Source organism: Dama dama, chromosome 22, assembly GCF_033118175.1.
Source record: "Dama dama isolate Ldn47 chromosome 22, ASM3311817v1, whole genome shotgun sequence".
NCBI lineage: Eukaryota > Metazoa > Chordata > Mammalia > Artiodactyla > Cervidae > Dama > Dama dama.
Genome location: NC_083702.1, coordinates 6,592,988 through 6,613,140, shown reverse-complemented (window position 1 = coordinate 6,613,140; position 20,153 = coordinate 6,592,988). Strand labels below are relative to the sequence as shown.

At 56.2% G+C, this 20,153-nt stretch overlaps 1 protein-coding gene across 2 annotated transcripts in view; it reads right to left on the bottom strand.

Annotated features, from left to right (window-relative positions):
• Nucleotides 1–1,150: 1,150 nt before the first annotated feature.
• Nucleotides 1,151–20,153, bottom strand: part of PACSIN2 (protein kinase C and casein kinase substrate in neurons 2) — a 110,483-nt gene continuing 91,480 nt past the window's right edge. For both annotated transcript variants that reach the window (XM_061124380.1, XM_061124381.1), the window contains exons 4-11: nucleotides 18,213–18,448; nucleotides 16,372–16,527; nucleotides 14,042–14,217; nucleotides 11,744–11,864; nucleotides 8,854–8,975; nucleotides 6,794–6,916; nucleotides 6,198–6,394; nucleotides 1,151–2,916 (exon numbers count right to left, since the gene is read on the bottom strand). In XM_061124380.1, coding sequence (XP_060980363.1) covers nucleotides 2,804–2,916; nucleotides 6,198–6,394; nucleotides 6,794–6,916; nucleotides 8,854–8,975; nucleotides 11,744–11,864; nucleotides 14,042–14,217; nucleotides 16,372–16,527; nucleotides 18,213–18,448 — 1,244 coding nt within the window. In that variant the 3' untranslated portion in view covers nucleotides 1,151–2,803. The remainder of the gene's footprint in view (nucleotides 2,917–6,197; nucleotides 6,395–6,793; nucleotides 6,917–8,853; nucleotides 8,976–11,743; nucleotides 11,865–14,041; nucleotides 14,218–16,371; nucleotides 16,528–18,212; nucleotides 18,449–20,153) is intronic.

Sequence of the window (20,153 nt, the reverse complement as noted above, 5' to 3'; positions counted from 1 at the left end):
GGGGCAGTGGCAATGGGGCTGGGGAAGACAGAGGCAAAGGGGACCTGGTGGCCCGGCATGGAGGGTGGGGGGGGCGGCCAAGGATGCCAGGGGGTCCTGACTGGGGCCGGGGGACGCAGTGCCAGGCACCTGTGGCCTGTGACCCCGAGTTTAAGCCTCCAGCCAGGAGGCAGGCATTGCTCTGGCTTGGAGGGGCCGAGGCCCAGGCATGGGCGAAGTTTTCCAGCTGACCCTGAGGGCCAGGAGAGGGCAGCAGGCAGCGAGGGCCCCTCAGGATTCCTTGCAGGAGCTCTGGGGGGCACAGGAAGCAGAGAAAAGAGGTTTCACCCCGACTCCTGAGGGTTCCTCCTGCTCAGCCACCCTGTTCTTTATCCACTGATGGAGGGAGTAAGAACGGGCTCACCCTCAAGAATCCTGCAAACGCAGGTTTGAACTACGGTTCTGTCGTAGGACCTTGGGCAGGGCACCGGACTTGTTTTCAGACGGGGTGTCTTCTGTAAAGTGGGGACTCAAGCCTCCCCGTGGGCTGGCACCGCAGTACATGAGCTCACGGAGTGCCCAGGACTGGCCGGCCCAGCGCAGGCCGTGGGACTGGGAGCCTGCCCTGACCCCTCCGCTCTGACCCCGCTTGTCTTGCGGAGGCTGCCTGGGGCTGCAACTGGAAGCTGGTGACTGCCGGGGGCAGCGGGCAGCCTCGATGGGCTCAGCGCCTCCTCGGAAGCAGAGAGCAGGGCCCACCTCACTTGCAGCATGTTTGGAGTTGGGCAGTTCTTTGCAGACGATGTCAGTGAAGTGGGCCTGATGCACAGCAGGGGCTCAGGCCATGTTTTCGAAGAAGCTGGGGTGGTGAGTGGTCTCTGGTCTGGTCTTGCTGTCTGGGCCTCGGGGAGGGGGAGGGAAGTGCCAGACTGCTGCCCATGCTGGGGGCACCGAGGCCACACACAGAAGCAGGCTGGAGGGAGGGAAGCACCCCGAGGGGTCAGGGGCCTCGACTCCCCAGCCCCAAGCTTGGCAGGGACGGTGGGACAGGGACACGGACCCTGGGCAGTGCTCCTGTGCTGGGGTCTTGTCCGGCTCCAGACGCCGGTGAAGACACGTCCACCAGCTGGTATGAGCGGGAGGCACACGCGTGGCACAGAGACGGTCACAATCACCAGATCAACTGTTTATTGATTTTTTTTTTTTCTAAAATACTATACGTTTAAAGAAACTCCTAAACTGAAAAGACTTGACAATTTTTGGTACATCTGTAGCAAAGGAATGAGGATTCTGCTGGTAAGTTTCCAGGACAGATAGACACACATCCTCAGGACAGACAGACACACATCCACTTTCCAAGCAAGACATCAAGCTCACCAGAAACACTGAGTAAAATGCATAGCTTGTGATGGCGGCAGCCGTCTCGCCCGTGTCTGGTACACGGAACAAAGGTTTCCCTCCCTCGCCGGCCCCGCGGTTACACGGCAGCTGCCTGCCCCAGCCCGTCTGCTCCCTGACGGCGCAGGGTGCTCAGAAGGGACCCTTGTGCTGTGGGGTGAGACCCAGCTTTTGTTTGCTCACGAGGAACACAGATGACAGTGAGATCTGCAGCTGCTTGCAAAGACGCGGGAGTTTCATACAGTGTTCTGCTACAGAGAGGACCAAGGCCAGCTGGACTGAGGGCGCTGGACTCCCAGCTGGCCCGTGAGGACAGACTTCCCTACGGCAGGCTCCACTGGGCCCAGCCGGCCAGCCAGGCCTATGTCCGAATGGTCTTCAAGCAGTTTACAAATTGAAGCCACTGTCAAAAGCTCATGAACACAGTAGACGAGCTCTTTAGATTTTCTGAATATCAAATAGTATATACAGATATACACCAAGACATGACGGTCTAATACAGAGCATCTGAACTCTAGACGCATTCACTTGAAAAGTTAGTCTTCTATTTTAGCCTTTCAAAAATCACTGATAAAATTGTTAATTTGCAACAGCAAAGTTTTAAGAACAAATAGAGTGAAAATAGATTTTGAATATGGCGACTTTAAAGAGGACTACATAAGGTTATTTGCAAAACTCACATTTGGACATCCCAAATGTGGAGAGCATTCACCATGGAAACCCAACCTTGTGTTCCCATCTTTCCACTGCAATCTCTTGCCTCAGACATGGTCTGTTCAGGCTGCAGGCTCTTGCCCCAGGCAGTGGCACGGGTGATTAACAGAATAGCATGGAAACAGAGATACTGCCTCAAGACTACCGGTGGACACAGACCTATGCCATAATTTAAGTACAAATGAATGCAAGAATGGGAATATAAAAAGGAACTGTACACAGCCTTTAAATTAAAAACCTCAAAGCATTCACTCAGAGAATGGCATGTAAGTTTGTTCATTGAAGTTTTAGCAGGCGATGGGACTTGTCAGAGGAAGGAGTCAGTGGAGCAAGGATTAGTGGAGCCCACCGTTACCATCGAGGTGGAGGAGAGGAGGAAAGACAAGGTCAAGAATACACGGATCCATGATAAGCCAACACACAGCGTGGGGGGCGGGGGGGGCGGGCGGCGGTGATTCCTGTTGTCCTGCGGCTTCCTGCGATCGGCTCTCTCCATCTGCACTGTGGCAAGGGGGCCGAGTTCCAGGTGAAATGACCAGCTTGTCTGTCTTCAAGAGACAGCATGAAACCAAGAGCAATGGAACCATCATCTTCTGCAGGAAGAGGAGTGGATGCCCGCACAGCTGGCTGGAGGGGCCGCTGCCTGGGGCCAACGGCTAACAGAGCTGCTGGGCCTCCGCTCCGTCCCTCCGCCAGCCAGCCCACCGGCCCATCACTGGATCGCCTCGACGTAATTCGCGGGGTACAAGCCGACCTGTCCGCTGTCCAAGCGCCCCTTGCACCAGCCCTGCTCATCTTCATCCTCTATCTTGGTCAGCTCATCCCCTGCAAGACAAAGGGAGCGGTCTTGGTGAGCCCCCTGGGCCCACTGAGGGTCTCTAACGTGGGTGGGAGGTGCATGCATTCTCCTGGCGTGATGAGGGCCCGGCTCTTCCTCTACTAAGTCACATCTGAAGTTGTGTGTCTAGTTGGGGGGGTGGCTCTGAGAGATTAAAGACCCCCATCTCTCACACAGTGCCCCTCGAGCACGGCGTTCTCAGCTGCCCGAGGGGCTCCTGCAGAGACAGCAGGATCTTGCCCTCTGACTGCCCCAGACCAGGTCCGAGGCCTCGTCCCCCAGGGTCCGTGCCTCCCTCGCGCAGCTCTTCCTCCCCGGCCTGGCCTACTTGGTCTTCGTGAATCTCCTCCAGCACTGCTGCCTCGGTCTCCATGCCTTCCTTTGTCTGTGTCTAGACGGCAGCTGTGGGAGGCATGGGGGCCCGTTCCTTTCCCCAGCACCGAGCCCAGAGCATCTGTCCTCTGACTTAAAGAAACCAAGCTTTCCCAGCACCCAGAGCGCGCTGGCCTGGTCCTGGGCGCTCCCTGAGGCTATGTGTGCCTATGCAGTCTGACTCAGCCTCTGTTTACCCAGGCAAGGAGGAGCCTCTACTTTGCGCCAAGGCCCTGGGTGGTGGAGGGGATACGGAGATGAGGGAGGGACAGATGGAGCCTGGCCTCTCAAGGAGACAGGCCAGGGGACAAAGACCACAGGTGTGATCAGGGGTTGGGGGGAGGAAGGTGCAGGCCTGGCCTCCTCCTGTTCAGGGTGGCCAGAGCAGCCCAGAGCCAGGGGACAGGAAGGAGTGGCCTGGTGACCAGCCCTCAGGGACAGCTCTGAGAACCGGCAGAAGACAGGCCTGCTGAAGTGTCGTCTTCATTGTTCAGTTCACAGCTCTGCGTTTCTCGTTGGCATTTTGGCTCACTTTTCAGGCTTAGCTGCACTGTTTTTCTCAGGCAATCATGCCTTGTCTAGCAGCATACCCTGACTCCTCCTTCTGTGGAGCAGCGGCACCGACCCAGAGGCCTGCAGGGCCAATACTCGGGCTCCCAGAGCTGCTGGGACACTGAGAGGCGCTGTGAGGACTAGGGGTGAAACCCGAAAGGACCCCGGTCGGCGCCAGCACGTAGCGAGCACCTGGTCCTCGTGGCTGCCCTGACTCGTCCCACAAGAGACGGCTCTCTGTCCACCTGGGGACCCACTTGGTCAGCACCAGTGCTCCTGCGAGTCTGACCCGGCGACGTCAGGAGCTGATGCAGGGGGCCACAGGGTGGGCGTCACAAGTGGGAAACCCCCTCTTCTCCCACCCCTGGGGGTCCCCTGTGCTCCAGCAGGGCCGACACGGCCGCCTGGTCTGTCTCTCATCCAGCCTCGCAGGGCGAGGCTCCTAGGAGCAGACGGGCAGCAGCTCTGAGAGGGGGGAGTGTGGTGGGAAGCTCACCAGGTGGAGACCCTAGGCTCCCCAAGCCCAGAGAAGCGGGGAGCAGCCAGGGCACGCTCGAGACAGGAGGAAGCGGTGTGGCCAGAAACTAATGTGAGCTCGGGCCGGGGGGAAAGAAAATTACACAAACAGACAAAACTAAACGGAACCTGCCAAGTTGTAAAAATGTAAACTGGTGATTAGAAAGATTCATTTCAGTTTGCTTTTGATAACGAGACATTTTAAATCTATAAAATTGCTGACAAGTCCAAAAGATAAGATTTAGAGGGAACTCCCTGGCGGTCCAGTGGTTAGGACTCGGCGCTTTCACTGCTGGGGCCCAGGTTCAATCCCTCAGGGGGGAACTACAAGCCCGCACGTCACACAACAGGGCCAAACTTTAAAAAAAATTCAGAAAGAATAAAAAGTTAAAAATCAATCAATCAATAAACAAAGTAAACAAAGTGGGGGAGGGGGGCACACACAACCCCAGTCAAGGATGTCAGAAAACCCTAGGGAATTCCCTTCTGGTCCAGTGGTGAGGAGTCCACATTTCCACTACAGGGGGGCATAGGTTTGATCCCTGGTTGGGGAATTAAGATCCTGAGAGACACAAGACATGGCCAAAAAAAAAAAAAAAAAAAAACTTGACAAAGGTGTTTAAAGACACACGAGAACTTCCCAGAAGCAGCCAGAGTCACTCTATGACCAGTTCTGGGGTGGAGTGGGTAGCTGGCTACTTTCTGAGGGCCGAGAGAAGGCCGCCATCAGACACAGCTCTCAGCCAGGGTGGGCGGGAGGTCGGACACAGGGTCTGCCCCAGAGATGGAGAGTGCAGCGCTCACTTCAGCCTGCGCTGGCTGAGTTAGGGCCCAGCACCCCCTGCAGTGGAGGGCTAGGGGTGATGCTGCATCTGGGGTGGCTCTGAGCGGGGACAAGGCAGAAGGAAGAACCCTGGCTCCCTTCTGGCCCGTTTGGAGCCAGGCCGACCAAACCTCTGGGAATAGGCTCTAAGACAGTGCTCTTCAGACAGAGGGTTGCAAGCCATTTGCTGAACTGTGACCGGCATTAAAAAAATAAATAGAAACCAGGATAGAAAATTTCCACGCAAAGAGCTTGTATGATCAGGATCTAGGCTGTTTCATAAAACCCGAGTTTCAGCTACTGGCAACAAAGCTGTGTTGGTGGCAGGGCTGCAGGGAAGGATGGAAGGCAAAGCCCCGAGAAGAGACTCTGGGGGCCGTGGGGACGCTGCCACTGTGCTAGGGGACCCTCTGCCCGCTGCGGGCCTCTAAAGAAAGGCTCCCCTGGGGACTCGCAGGCACTGTTTCCAGGGAGCCTGTGGGGAAGCCGGATGGCCTGGATCCATGTCTCTCATGCACAGGCCTTAGCCTGGCTGGGGCGGCGTCTTGGGCAAAGGCACGGGGCACCTCGCTGTCTTCTAACCTTTAGTGTTGAGCATCTGCCACGTTTGAAATGGAAGGTGGAACGGGGTGGGGAACACACAAATGGAACTAGACTTAAAAAAAGCAGGCTGGGACTTCCCTGCTGGTGCAGTGGGTAAGAATCCACCTGCCAACGCTGGGGTCATGGGTTAGATCCTCAGTCTGGGAAGATTGCACATGCCGTGGGGCAACTAAGCCCCTGCACCACAACTTCTGAGCCCGGGCTCCAGGGCCTGGGAGCCTCAGGTACTAAAGTCCACACACTTAGAGCCAATGCCCTGCAATAAGAGAAGCCACCGCAGAGAGGAGCACCCGCTTGCTGCAAACAGAGAAGGCCCGTGCACAGCAACGAAGACCCAACGTGGCCAAACGGACGGACCGGCTGGAAGCAGTGGCCTCAGAGGCCAGCCAGGTGCCCACTTACCGGCCTTGAAGCTCAACTCGTCATGCTCCTGCCCTTCGTAGTCATAAAGGGCCCGGACCCGCACTTCCGTCCCCGAGGGGGTGTCCTCGTCAAAGGGATTAGAGTCCCCGTTGGCATCCGTGGAAGAGAATGGGTTGTTAGACTCATCGTCTGACCAGTCTGTGGGGTAGCTCTGGGTCTTCTCGTAGCTGCTCACGCTGCAAGAAAGGGTTGACCCAGCGGCCCTGAGTGTGGGGCTGGCAGAGGCCTGAGGCCCTGCCCGGAGCCTCAGACCCCACCCGGGGAGGCTGGGGAGTCCTTGGGCTGGGCTGGCATTCCTTCTGTAGAGCATGGGCCCCTCAGCAGCACTCGTGTTCCTGTGCTCATGGGCCGGACCTTGACGAGGGTTAACACAGGGCAGAGAAAAAGCAACCACAGACTGTTAACTGGTGCCTCCCTCCCTGAGATCGAGAAGCCAGAGACCGTCCACCAGCCAGGCTGCCTCCTGCAGGCCTCATGCATTGCCCTGAGTGCCGAGGGGGCAAGACCTTGGACAGAGAGAGAAGAGAGAGAGATCGAGCGAGACGGAAGCCAGAGGGAAACGTTTGTTCACCAACTTTTTGGCCTTAATGTCCTCCTTCTCACTGACGGTGCTCCCCGTGTCGTCCTCATCCTCGAAGGGGTTGTAGCTGGACAGTGACTGCGCTGACCGTTCGGGGTTGCCCGGGACACTAAGGTCACTACGGGGAGAGAGAGAGCTTTCAGGGGACCCCAACTCGGCGGCCCCCCACAGTCCCGGGTGCTCCCAGCTGCAAGATCTCAGGATTTGAAGGGACAAATCAGCTCCCTGTCAAATGGGAGGAATATGTTGTTGGAGCAGAGAGATTGTTTTAGTGAAACACTTAGCAGCACTTTGGCTCTTGAATGTGCTTAAAGCATCTAAGAAAGAATAAGACTTGCATTTTTCCTCCTTGTGTCTAAATACAGTCTGTCCTAAACAGGAGCCCTGGACGTGCACAGGCTGTTGCTGGAGCATAGGTGCTTCTGGGCTCAGGGCTTCTTTCCGCAGCCCTCCGCCTGGCCCTCTGCGGGGGGCTGGCAGGCCGGCAGCCTGGGGCTCAGCCTGGGGCTCTCCAGACCCCACAGCCCCCAGCGCCCTCTCCTTCTGATGACAAAAGGGTCCAATAGCCTCCTCCCTGGGTCTTCTGGGTCTGCAACTTCCAAGATCAGAACCAAAGAATGTTGAATAATCCTTTCTAGGAAGAAAGGAAGGACCCCTTCTGTGCTCCAGAGAGAGAAAAACCTGTCTGCTAACTGCCTACTATGTGCCAGGCCCAGAGGGGACCAAAGAGAACTCTGTCTGCAGCCTGGCCTGAGTGGAGACAGCCAGATGATGAAATGCAGTGACTAGAGGTACTGAGCATTGAACAAGACGGTAAAGAGATAAGATGGGCCCCAAGAGCCTGGGGACCCCACCGTGGAACTCTGAGCAGGCATGCCCAATCGCTAAGCCACAGGGCAGGGCTGCCCAGGCCAGCACCACCTCCCACCTCCTATCCAGGGCAGCATGGAGCTGGCACGCTAAGTGCTGGGTGGATGGTTCAGGCAGGGTGGGGGAGAGGAGGAGAGGACACGCCTCAGATGCCACCAGAGGGACCCCCCAGTGGCCAGCCACTGCTGCACAGGTTTCAGGCCTGGCTGGGGCACCAGGCCTACGCCTGCCTGCTGCCTACGTCTAGGCCTCATATCTGAGGCCACCAGGCCCTCCCTCTTCCTTGGCACCTTTCTCCAGCTGACCTTCTGAGAGGGGGTTGGTGCTGTGCAGCTGAATTTGTGCAGCAGCCCTGGCCAGTATGGACCACCCTACCCCTGCCTCTAGGTGCTGGCCTGACCCCTGGCACGTGCTCACACCTGCAGTCACTTAGCCAAGCCCATCTGCCCAGGCACTGGCACGGCAGCTGAGTGATGAGCAGCCATATCAACCCAGGGAGCGCAGGTGGGGGCTTCAGTGCCCAGGACCACCAAAGGCCCCTGGAACCGTGCTGACCCTTCCCAGGAGGCCCGGAGCCTGAGGTGTGTTATCACTCAGCAGGGCGTGGAGGTCTTGGGGCCCCTGGGGCAGTGGCAGCCTCGACTCTATGGAGGACAGCAATGCTTATTTGCTGGGAACTCTGATCCTCCTCAAGCTGAGGACCTCATTGCCACCTGTTTGATCCAAACTCAGAAATAACAGGAGGGGTAATTTGAAGAAGGGGGCACTGGACAACAAGTGCCCCACCCTTGAATCAGGCACCTGCGTATGGCACAGGAAAGTAAGTACAAACCTGGCCAGGGTCCCTGACTCCACATGAAGGACGCCCCCCAGTCACCTCCACCTGCCCGTGTGCACCGCTGGGACACACAGTGGACAGCACCCTGCATCAGTTCTTTCCATCACAAGGGGCCCAAAGTGCTCGGCGGCAAAGGCTCCTTGTCCGAATCTTTCCACAGCTCTGGCACTGAATGAAATGAAGATTCTCCCAACAGAGGCCCTTGGCTGCTGCCCAGCAGAGTGTCTGGAAAGATGCCCCGGGGTTCCCTGCAGGGCCCCTTTGGGGAGTCTCCCTGGGTCGGGGCGTTCCAGCCCTGGCAGAGGACCCGGGGAGCCTTGCCAGGGACGGAGGTGCCCAGTGCCCACCTGCTGGGCTTGTTCTGCGAAGCCTGGTCACCAGTCTGGTTGATGCCCATGAGGGTCACACCATCAGCATTCTTCTTCTTCTCTTTCCGGCTGAGAGTTCGATTCAGGTCCACAGACCACTCCTGAGCAACAGGCACCAGGGGAGAGGAATCAAGAAGTTCATTCGTCTGAGGCCACATGAGCCTAACACCGCGGCCGCAAGCCAGTGGCCGGCCCCACGCAGCGTGGCATCTCACCTTGCTGCATCTGCTCTCCCCTGCTTCCTGGCAGATCCCAGGCTCGTGACACCCACCAGTGACCCTCCTCGCCATGCAAGGTGGGTACTCCTTGGGGGCCCCAGCCTCCAGGGACAGACAGGTGATGGGAACACTGGGGCCGACACTCAGGGGTCCTCCCCGTCCAATCCCACCCCAGCCCCGTGGCACTCAGCCTCCAGGCCTCCAGGCCTTGCCAAGTTTCCTCACACTTCCAAAGCAGACAGAGTCCCTCTGAGGGGCTGGCATTCAGTGCTAAAGACCCTCCCATCCATCTCCTGACTGACTGGTGCCCAGTGAAGCAGGAGAGCTGGGTGCGGGACCTGAGCCAGCCTTTGGCTTGGGAAACGGGCCGTGGGTGCAAACAGAATCAGGTACAGGGGGCTCCCTCACCCCTCAGGACCCCGAGGGGTGGCACTCGCCACTGTCCTCTTCCACCTGAGCAACGTGTGGGGTAACAAAGCAGTGTTTATGTCCCTGAAGGCTCACTGTTCCCAGCATGTGAACAGGCTTTTATAAATTGTGCTGGAAATGGGGAGAACAGCACGTGTGTATACATATGTGATGAATTCTTCCCCCCAACCCACTTCACCCATTATCAAATCACTTTATCTGAATTAATATTTGGGATGACTGACCCCACGGCTGCGCTGACATGTAGTTACAGGAGCCACCTTAGAAACATCAAATATAACTGCCAATTTGTCACCTGAGGAAACTGAGGTCCAGAAAGAAAAGTGACTTGCCCACGTACAGTTTGTGGCAGACCTGGGCCCCCAATCCCAAACTTAGGTCACCTATTTTCTTAACTGAAATAAGCTGACTGAGAACTCAATTGGAATTCAGAGTCCCCATAGTGACCTTTTGAATATAAATCAGTCCTGACAGGGTGGCTTCCAGGGGCCAGTGTGATTGATAGCTGGCTGACCATGAGGGGAAGGGCCTGCTGTCAACATGGATAACCACACAGCCTGGGCTATTCTGCGGCCTTGGTTCTTTAACCAGCACATGCTGTGGTTAACCAGAGCCAGGCCGTGGATGCCACACACAGACCCACAGGCACTGACCACACCACAGGAGGTTGGGAATTCAACAAGTTAGCCATAAAATAGGAACTTACTTCATCCTTGTGGCATGGAAAATAAAAACAAATAATTTCATTAGAGAAAGTCAAGTAGGACGCCGTAAGAGTTGTAAGCATGTGCCACATGCAGGCATGCATTCCCAGCTCAAGGGGCCTATAGAGAAGAGCCCCCATAGGCTGTGGCCAGGACACCCATGCCAGCAAGACTGCCTGTCAAATGTTCCTTTCCAGACCATTCTATTCCCTGGGTAGGGACCTGCAGTCCTAAGGGCATTATGGCTCGGAGGGGTGCATATCTCAAGGGGTCTCCAGAACCCAGGTATGCGCACCAGTTCCCTCACCAGGGGGAGGAGAAATGGGGCTGTGCTTTTTCCTCCAGGACCACTTCCACCTGGGAAGGCCCCAGGCCTCTGCTCTTGGCCCCTTTTGGAGGCAGGGTTCTTAACGACAGCGTAAGGGGAGGGCTCAGTTGTAGGACCCACATCGTCATGTGGAGAAGCTTTCTTGAGACGCTCCAGAAAAAAGGCACTGGTATGAGGGCTGAAAAGATGCCAAGCTAGGATGGGGCTAGACAAGGTTCTCTGTGGGGGGCCCCAGGCAAGACCCAGTATGGACCAGGTCACTGAAGCTCCGGCCACCAGGAAGATGGATGCCACTGTCATCCCCACATTACACACGGGACGACTGAGTCGCAGCCAGGGCAAAGGACCCGCTCAGCGTCCCACAGTGTGTAAGTGGGGAGGCAGGGTCTGAGTGCGTCCTGGGCTCCAGCAGTTATGGGTCAGAGGAAGCCAGGTGGCTGGGGCCCAGCGCAGAGGGGTCGCCTCAGCCCCTCCCGGGGGAGGCAACAGCCATGGCCCTGTGGAGCCTCCCCAGCCCCTGATTTACCATGATGTGGGGAGAGCCCTGTCCCCCAGAGGGCAGGCTGCTGGGACTGTGGCCACTGCCTTCTCTGCGACCCTCAGGGGCCCATGTACTGGGAACCCAATTTGCAGACTGGAAGAGTCCTGAGGGCTCCAGGCCCTTGAATATACGTGTTAAAACACTGGATAGCTTGGACCCGTGAAAATGAGAAAAGAAAGCTAATCCTGCACCAAAGCTGACTGAATTTATCTAAGGAAATAAGGAAAAGATCCTCCTGTGTAAGAACGTGCACTCTGAGACTGTGCCCCCTCCCGCCCTGGACTAGCAGCTACTGAGCTGGTGTCCATGGCCAGTCAGGCCTGGAGCACTATGGCCACTCCTTCCCTGGCTGTCCTGCAGGGCTGAGCAGGGACTGCCAGGGACTCTCCACCAAGGGAATGCTGAGGGCCAACAGGGGACCATCAAAGTTCTCACAAAGAATGTAACTGCACCTTTGCCAGAGACTCAGAAGGCCCCTCAGCAGTGCCCAAAGCCCCTTGGAACACCAAACATCCGCTTGGTTTCTAAGGTGGCCATGTGCAAACACTGCCACGTCAACAGGGCACAGGCCAACTCTGAGCTGGAAGGAGAAAGTGTAGGACTCAGTGCTGTGGGCCCAGGTCCCACCCAGGCCAGCGGGTCCTCCTACCTCAAACTGTGGCCAGTTCATGGACATGCCTGGCCCATGGTTGGCTCTGAACCACCTCAGGTCCTCCACCGCGTCGGCGGCTTTGATGCTCTGCTCCAGGTCGCGGTAAACGTTTTTGTAGCTACATCAGAGAGAGAAGCATGACTGTTTTGGAAGGAAGAGAAGGCCACCAGGCAGCCTTGCCCAGGGCCTGCCCAGAGCTAGCACCACAGTCTGCAGCCACACCAGGGTCGACATCACAGTGCAGACCAGATGCCTGCCCTGCTTGCTAGACAGTCATCTGGCCGTGATGCACACAGAAGGGGAGAAACAACTGTGGCGTAGAAGCCACAGCTTCGGGTTCTGACAAATCAAACCAGGAGGCAGTAACCTGGCTTTGTTCTGTGTTAGATAATATAAAAGGTGCTGACATCTGGGCCACAAGGGCCCCCAGTCTGTGTGGTTCCATTTCACCACGTTCACAAGTGAGTGTCAGGAAAGTCCCTCCTCATCCCTTCAAAAAAGCTGGTAAGTTTCCATTCAGCAAGTGAAGACTGGCCAGTGCTGTGGGGCTACACATGCCGTCGGCCAGCTGGGGGGACTCCTGCTTCTGCTCCATAGCCCAGAGTGGCCCACCTCCCTAGGAAGCTGCCTGTGAGGGACAGGAGGACAACCACCGCGGGTCCCGGAGTTCTCACTTCTGGTCTGTGTGGCCGGCAGTCATTCCCCCTCTTGGGGTCTGTGCCCTCCTCTGTCCAGTGGGCACAATCCACCTGTTATGGGGTGAGCCGTGTCCTCCAAAACAGATACTGCTGGTGTCACCCCAGGGGTCTCAGGATGAGACCCTGTTGGGAAACAGGGTCTTTACAGAGGTAATCTGTAAATTAAGAAACCCACCTTTTTATAAAAAGGGGGAAACTGGGACACAGGGACAGATAGGGGACGACGTGAAGACCCAGAAGATGGCTGTGTGACTGGAGGGATTCGTCTACAAGTCAGGGAAGGATCCTCCCCTAGACCAGAGCCGTCAGAGGGAGCGAGGCCCACTGACACCTTGATTTCAGAACTGCGAGAGAATAAATTTCTGTTGTTGTAGGCTGCCCAGGTATCAGTATTTTATGATGGCGGCCCTAGGACACTATTAGACTATCTGCTCCCCAGGGTGGCTTGGAGGACTAAGTGAGGCAAGGCAGTTACTCCACACAGAGGATCCCCGCAGCCCCACCCCGCCTCTGCCAGCAGGGCAGCCTTACAAATACAAATACTGCTCAGTCCATGGACTCTAGCCCACCAGGCTCCTCAGTCCATGGAATTTTCCAGGCAAGAGTACTGGAGTGGGTTTCTATTTTCTTCTCCAGGGGATCTTCCCAACCCAGGGATTGAACCTGGGTTTCCTGCCTTGCAGTCAGACGCTTTACCCTCTGAGCCACCAGGGAAGCTGGGCAAGTGACTAAACCAGGCCTAGCCTCTACTTCCTCATCCCTGAGATGGGGAACAATGCCACCAACTGCACAGGCACTTGTAGCGCTCCATTAATTGTCGGCACAGCAGCTGAACAATGACTGAACGCTTTGCTTCTTTTTAATATTCAGTTTCAGTTCAGTTCAGCTGCTCAGTCATGTCGGACTCTTTGTGACCCCATGAATCGCAGCACGCCAGGCTTCCCTGTCCATCACCAACTCCCAAGGAGACAAAAAGAAGGTAATTCCCTGTTGACGACAAGCTCTGACTTGTAAGTCATTTCTAAATGGCTCGGCTGTGTGGATGACAAGTCGAGGCCCGGGGTTAGCACAGACCTCTGCCCCGATGAAGGTGTCACAGGACCAAAAGGACCGTGAGGAAAGTGGGGAAGAACTATCTTGGCCTTGTATCTCAATTCAGCACTGAGGCTCCCGGGCTATGCTGCCCAAGGCCCCAAGCCCCTGGAAGTCCAGGAGCAGGCTGGCAGGCAGCTGCTCTGGATGGAAAGGAGCTTGTGAAGGTCCTCACAGTAAGGCCACCCTCGGGCTGGGTGCACCAGCCGGTGACTACTGGACTTGCTCCTGGGTTGATTTCAAGCGCGTCACTGCAGCCAGTCCGAGCTGCGGCCCTCCCTCGCTGCCCAGATGCAGAGCCCTGCACCCGGAGCTGGCAGAGCGTGGCAGGAGGCCATCGGACTTGGGCCAGCAAGCAGCCGTCCTGGACAGCAGGACCCCGCAGGGCCACAGGCGGGCTCTGAGACCACCGCCACCCCAGGTCTGGAGAGCAACAACCAAGCTCCACGCAAAAGCACCATCCACTGACTTCGCCACCCTGTGCTCCCCGGCGAAGGGCACTCACCTGGCCATGTTCGACAGGTCCAGGTGCTTCTGCACCTCCAGCAGGACTTCCCGGAAGAAGCGCAGGCGCTTCTCCTCGAACTGCTGGCACTGCTCGAACACCTGCTCCATGCTCTCCATGTACTGCGGCGTGCCCTGGCCCAGCTCCTTCAGGGACTTCTCGTACTTCTCTTTGCTCTACGACAGGCCAGGTGCGCGAATGAAGACTCAAAACCACCCTGTCCACCTCCGGGTCCTCATACCCCTCCACCAGGTGCAACTCCATCAGCAGTTAGACTGCTCCTCGGGTGACAACATGAAGCCTGCCACTGTGGGTGACCCTGCACCTAAGAAGCACCCCAATCCGTCTCCTCGGCACCCCTAAGTTCCTGCCTAGAGGACTCAGGCCCCACCTGGCTCCTGGAGGGCATTCCCCTCTCCCCCAGGATGGTCTGTGAACAGCCCTCCCCACCCCCCACACACCCAGGCCTCCCAGGCTCGTCCTGAGGCCCTCTCCACCACCAAAGACACCCTTGGCAAAAGTGTCTCAGTCCCCTGTCCCCCCTAGATTCCAAAACTTGAAGAGCACAAGCTCCAGAGTCTGACAGAACTCCAAGTTCAAGTCCTAGCCCCTCCACTTCTGAAACACAACCACACTCCTGGGATCTGCCAGGCCTCTCTTCTGGAGTAAGACCCCAGAAGGCAGCCACTGGGGAACAGGCAGTCCCTCAGAGCCAGTGACCATGTCCTCTCTTGCATGGAGAAGGGCTGTGCCCTGGGTCTTGCCCACAGCAGCAGAGGCTCCCCAGGTTGCCTTTAAGGCAGGATCACAGGGCTCTGAGCTCCACGGAGACCTGTGCCGTGAATCTTCTGGGAGCCTCACTTTCCTTCTCCGCAAACAGAATACTTCTACTTCACAGTACCCTGATACTTAAGGTGACAGACAACGGACACCGAGCTGCACTGAGACATTCAGACAGCCCTGGTTCCCTTTCCTCCAGCCCACGACACCAACCCCTCCCCTGTGACACCCCCCGACACACAGTTATTCCTCCCCGACTGTCCTCAGGAAGCGGTTTCACCAGAAAGAAAATATGAAAACAGGTGTAGCCTTTTCTTGAGGGCGTTTAGGGACAGTGTGACAAGTCTGAAGTTAGCATGTTTTCCTTGCAGGCATGTGCCTGGGGTCAGAAACCTACACAGTCTTCCCTGCCCCCCATATGTCTTTGACAGTTAAGGGGACCATCAACGTGATGGAGCCTCCTCGGGTGAAGGGAGGGATGGCAGGGCTGGGGTCACCCATTTATCACAGTTGTTCCCACTCTCAAGACCCTGAAAATGGGGTTTGATCATGGATGGGTGGGTTGGCCTTTCCTCTCTGCTCTTCTGTTCCTGACGACAACACAGGGCCTTCTGAGCAGGGAGTGGACCCTCCCTGAGCTTTTGCAGGACTCTGCTTTTAAGACCAAGCCCAGGCCTCAGGCCCGGCCCTGCTGCCTCTGCAGCAGCTTCTCTGCCCCCACTTGGGGGCAGCAGTGAGGAGCATCGCAGAGGGCACAGCTCTCCCACGCTCCCATCACTGGGCAGCACGAGACTGAACCGCTCTGAGGGTCCTCCACGTCCTCCGTCACAAAACAGAGATGCTGACGCCTAATTCCCCTAATTTCCTCAGAGGCTCTTCTGAGGCTCAGGACTCCTGCTTTCCCTCTGGGCATCACGCCCTAGTCCTGAAGCTCAGTGCTCACTCATCTCTAATTTCACCTCTTTCTCCAAACCCAGGCTGGGACTTCCTTCTGTGGACACTGCAGCAGGGCAGGCCCTTGACGGTGACAGCCTCTAGCCACCACCAGCCCTTGGAATAGGGCACAGGAAGGGAGTGGGACCAGGGACCAAGCTGGGAGCCAAGGGCTCCGGAGCCCTTGCTCACATCTGCCCTCCCTTCCCAGGCTCTTAAAGGTTTTTCTAGCAGCTCTCTGTCAGCAACGTCCCAAGCTCCTTACTTGGCCTGACTGTCAAGCCCACTGGTCCTCACAGGCCTCCATACCTGCTCACCCGTCAGCTCCCTGCTGTTGACATTCACGAGCTAGTCCTTCCCACCTCCTGCCTGCGGCCACCCCAGCCACCTCACACCCTGCCCGCCACGCACAGGAGTCACACCCCGCCTGCCCAGGGCTCGGTTCTGCCCCGTCCTGAGGCGGCACTCAGGGCTGTGGTGAGGTGACGGTGACCTCACTGATGCAGCCATCTGTCCACGCATCTGACCGAGCAGTGACAGAGGCTCATGGCATGCCAGACATGTGAACAGGTGAGGCATGTGCTCTCAACATGCAAAAAAAACCCCGCACGATTTACCTTAAGAACATCCTGCTTGCACTTCTCTACTCTGTCTTGCAGTTTCTTAAGCTGCTCAGGGTTGAGGGACGGGTCAGCTCTGCTGTTGTTCTCGCGGGATATCGCCAGCTTCTCCTCCTTGCATGCTGCGTGGTAGGCCTTCTTTGCTGCTTCTACCTATAGGGAGAAGGAGTTCCCAAACACCATATTTAAAGGTCAAAATCCTCGCTCAAGGTTACACCGACTGTGGGCAGTGCCTGTGCTCTTAAGAAACAGGAAAGATCAGGTACTGTATGTTCAGTATAATCACAGCAAGTTAAAACAGAGGAGTTCATTCAGCGAATATCGACAGGGTGCCTGCTTTGTTGTTAGACACCGTCTAAGCAGAAGGAGTACAGTGGTAGACAAAGAGCCTGGCTTTCACGCAGCTCACCATCTAGCTGGGGGAGACAGCTACAAGAAACAGGGAACAGAGTAAGTGAGAAGGTGACAAGTGCCGAGGAGGAGAAGAAAGCAGGGAAGAGAGGCATGTGCATTGGTGGGTCTGGGCTATAGCCGTATGTAGAACGGCTGGAGAAAGTCATGCACGTGACCTGGAGCGAGACTGTGATGGAGGTGTGGGTCTGAGGGAAGAGCTGGCCAAGCAGCTGGAAACCTAACACAAGAGGAGTGTAGCATTGGGAGAAAGGGTTATAGGCCACATTCCTATTCCACATCTTCAATGACTATTTTACATAAATACACACACATAGCTACAGATATAGATGTGTGTGTATGTGTATAATTTAATAGATGCTTCCTAACTGAGCCAAAGTCACAGATTTCATTCTAGAGCAGAAAGCTGAGTTTGTAACCAGAGCTTCATGAGGGAGTTTGTCATCACAAACAGGACCAGAGACAAGAAGGAAGAGAAAGGGGACGTGGCAAAAAAGACAAGACACGGAGTAGACAAGTGAAGCCTGTTGTCACAACCCGGAGACGGAAGTCTGCTCAGGGTGACTCTGAGAGGGAGGAAGGCAGTGCGGTTCCTGAGAAAAGCCCCTGATGGGGACGGGACTGGTAGGAAGTGGCACCGGTAGGAAGTGGGGGTACCCTGAGCAATGGGGGAAGGCCAGGCTGCAGGTCTGCCTATGCTAAGGGCTGGGGCGTAGGTATGACAGTCTCTGGAGAACCAAGGCTGGGTGAGACTTGATGGTTTCCACTTGCTACTTTAAAAAAAAATGAGTATCAGCATCATTGTGAATTTGAGAGAAAAACTCATGTAAGAGAAAGAACCATTTAAAAGTTCAGGATTGGGGGTGGCCTTGTTAGCGGTTGAGAGTGTTTCTGTGTGCCACCAACAGCTCTTCTAAAACCGTGCTATTCAAAATGTAGTCCACAGACCAGCGGGCACAGCATCACTCGGGAGATTACTAAACCTGAGCATGAAGAGCCCCCACTTCTGACCTCCTGACCATTTATCTCCAGAGGTGGGGCCTGGGAATCTGGGTTTTAGGAAGCTTGCTTATATTTAAAAAGCACTATACCACAACAGTTTCATCTCAGATAACCTTTGGCAACTGAGGACTTACTATTCTGATAGACCAGAAGGTTCATGACATGGAGCGGGGGGGGGGTGGGGTGGGGGGTGGGAGCTTCAGTTTTGAGCTCTAGGCTGTGTGTGGGCTCTCACCCTGCTCCCAGGACAGGAAAATGGGTGGATAAGGGTTCTGTAAAAACGGCACATGAAGCACTCAGCACACCTCCTGTGCCTAGGCAGTGGCAGGAACTCCGGGGACGGCAGGAGGGGGGCCAGGGGAAGCAGGCGGCGGGTGGGGTGGGGGGCGGCCTGTGGGGCGGGGCAGGCCCTGGGGCGGATGCACCTCTTTCAGTTTCTTGGCCCAGGGCTTCTGCGCCTTCCGAAAGCCGTCCTCAGCCTCCTTGGTCTCCTTGAAGCCGCCCATCATCTGTTTGTGGAAGGCGTCCTTCTGCCAGTTCTTGATCTTCTCGAAGTCCTCGTTCATCAGCGAGGCCTTCACCTCCAGGTGCAGCTCGCTAACCTTCTCCGCCTCGGCCATGACGGCCACCCAGGCCTTCTCCACTGTCCCGTACTGGGGCCCTGGTACAGGAGGGAAGCTGGTGGGTCACTCGGCACTGTGGGGCCCAGACAGGCCCCGGGAGGGGATTTCCTCTGTGAGCCCCCCTCGGCGCTTAGGATGGGGTTTTAGGCCAGCAGTCTGGCTGCCTGGCTGGGAGGCTTCCTTTTGGCTGTTTCAGATATTTTTCTCTCAGTGCTGTTCCTTTTTCAGTTCCTGGGATGAAGAAGAGAATAAGGAACTGAAGCTGGATCTGTTTTCTTTTGTCAGGGAAACTGGGGGATTACACACATTTCCTTTTTGTAAAGACACTGAGCTCTTTAAAAACTCCAAGATGAAGTTTCTTCATTTTGGAAGTTTTGATTTGCTTGAGGCTGGCTAGAGAAGGAAGGCATTCTGAAGTGGACTGACCTCTCTGCCAGGCCAGTCTGAGCCCACCCCTCGGGTTCCTGCTGCCTCCTGGCTTCCCCTGTGTGGGACCACACATTCTCCTGAGGCCCATTCCCTTTTCAACCACACGTTCTCCTGAGGCCCCTTCCCTCCATGAGGAGCTAGGCCCTGGAAACAGCTTGTGGAATGAAGGCCTGAACCCTCAGCAGAAAGGAAGCCCTGGCCTGGGGAAGGAGAGCAGGAGATAGGAATCTGGCTGGCTCTGGCCTGGATGGAGCTCTCCAGACAGTGGGGAGGGTTGCCTGGGTCGCCTCACTTACTGTTCTCAGAAAGGAAACTCCTAATCTGACCTGTCATTTTGCTGAGGGTGTAGCTGGCCTGAGGTGACAGAGATGGGCTATGACAGAAGCTGAGGATGGAAAGGGAGGACACAGGGCCTGCCCTCAGGGTGCTCCCAGGGCACAATGACTGCTGGCGTGGGTAATGACAAGAGAGACACGGTGTGTGTGCCGAGTAACTATTAGCCCCTCAGGACCTCTGACTTTTCACGTCTACAAGATGAGCAGCTCCTGGTCCTGCCGAGGACCAGGTCCCACAAAGGCAGAAATAAGAGTGCCTTATGAACCTCAGGTTCTGAGTAAGCAGTGTGGATGGTGCTGACAGCTGGATCCTGAGAGAGGGACTCAGGCAGGTGGAAATAACATAACAACAGCCACTGCTTACTGGAAAAGCCAGCCCACCCCAGCCACCCCACTGTGCACCAGGGCACTGTACTCTGCTCCATAGGTCACCCATTTCAGCATCTGGGGAAAGACAGGGAGCTAGTCTAGGCCCCTGCTGCCTGGGGGCCCCTTGCCCTGGCCTGGCTTCCCCTCGTCAGCTCCTCCAAGGATGGTCAGTTGTGGTAGACGAGTCCGCCCCAAAACCCACCCTGAGAAATGCCCATTAACCTACTTCTTTCCCAGGAAATCCTGTAGTCAATAAAGCTCCCTCTCTACTACTAGGAAGTACATTCTCAATACCATCCACACATCCATGTCGCTGAGCTCTAGAATCGTCTATGTGTTTTGCAAGGCATGGAGAGGAGGTAAAACCTGCATCATATAATGGGTTTCTCTGGTGGCTCAGTCGGTAAAGAATCTGTCTGCAATGTAGCAGACCGAGTTCAATTTTGCCGGATGTCAGCATCAAGTCTTGCCTGACTGGCTACTTGGCTGAACTTACAAATAAGTAGCCTTGGTGCCAGAAACCATGGTGCTGAGCAGCAAGGCCCTTGACTGGACAGGTGGCCACTCGAGTCTGGGCCCCAAAGGAGCTGCTCTGAGTTAACTCGGCAAG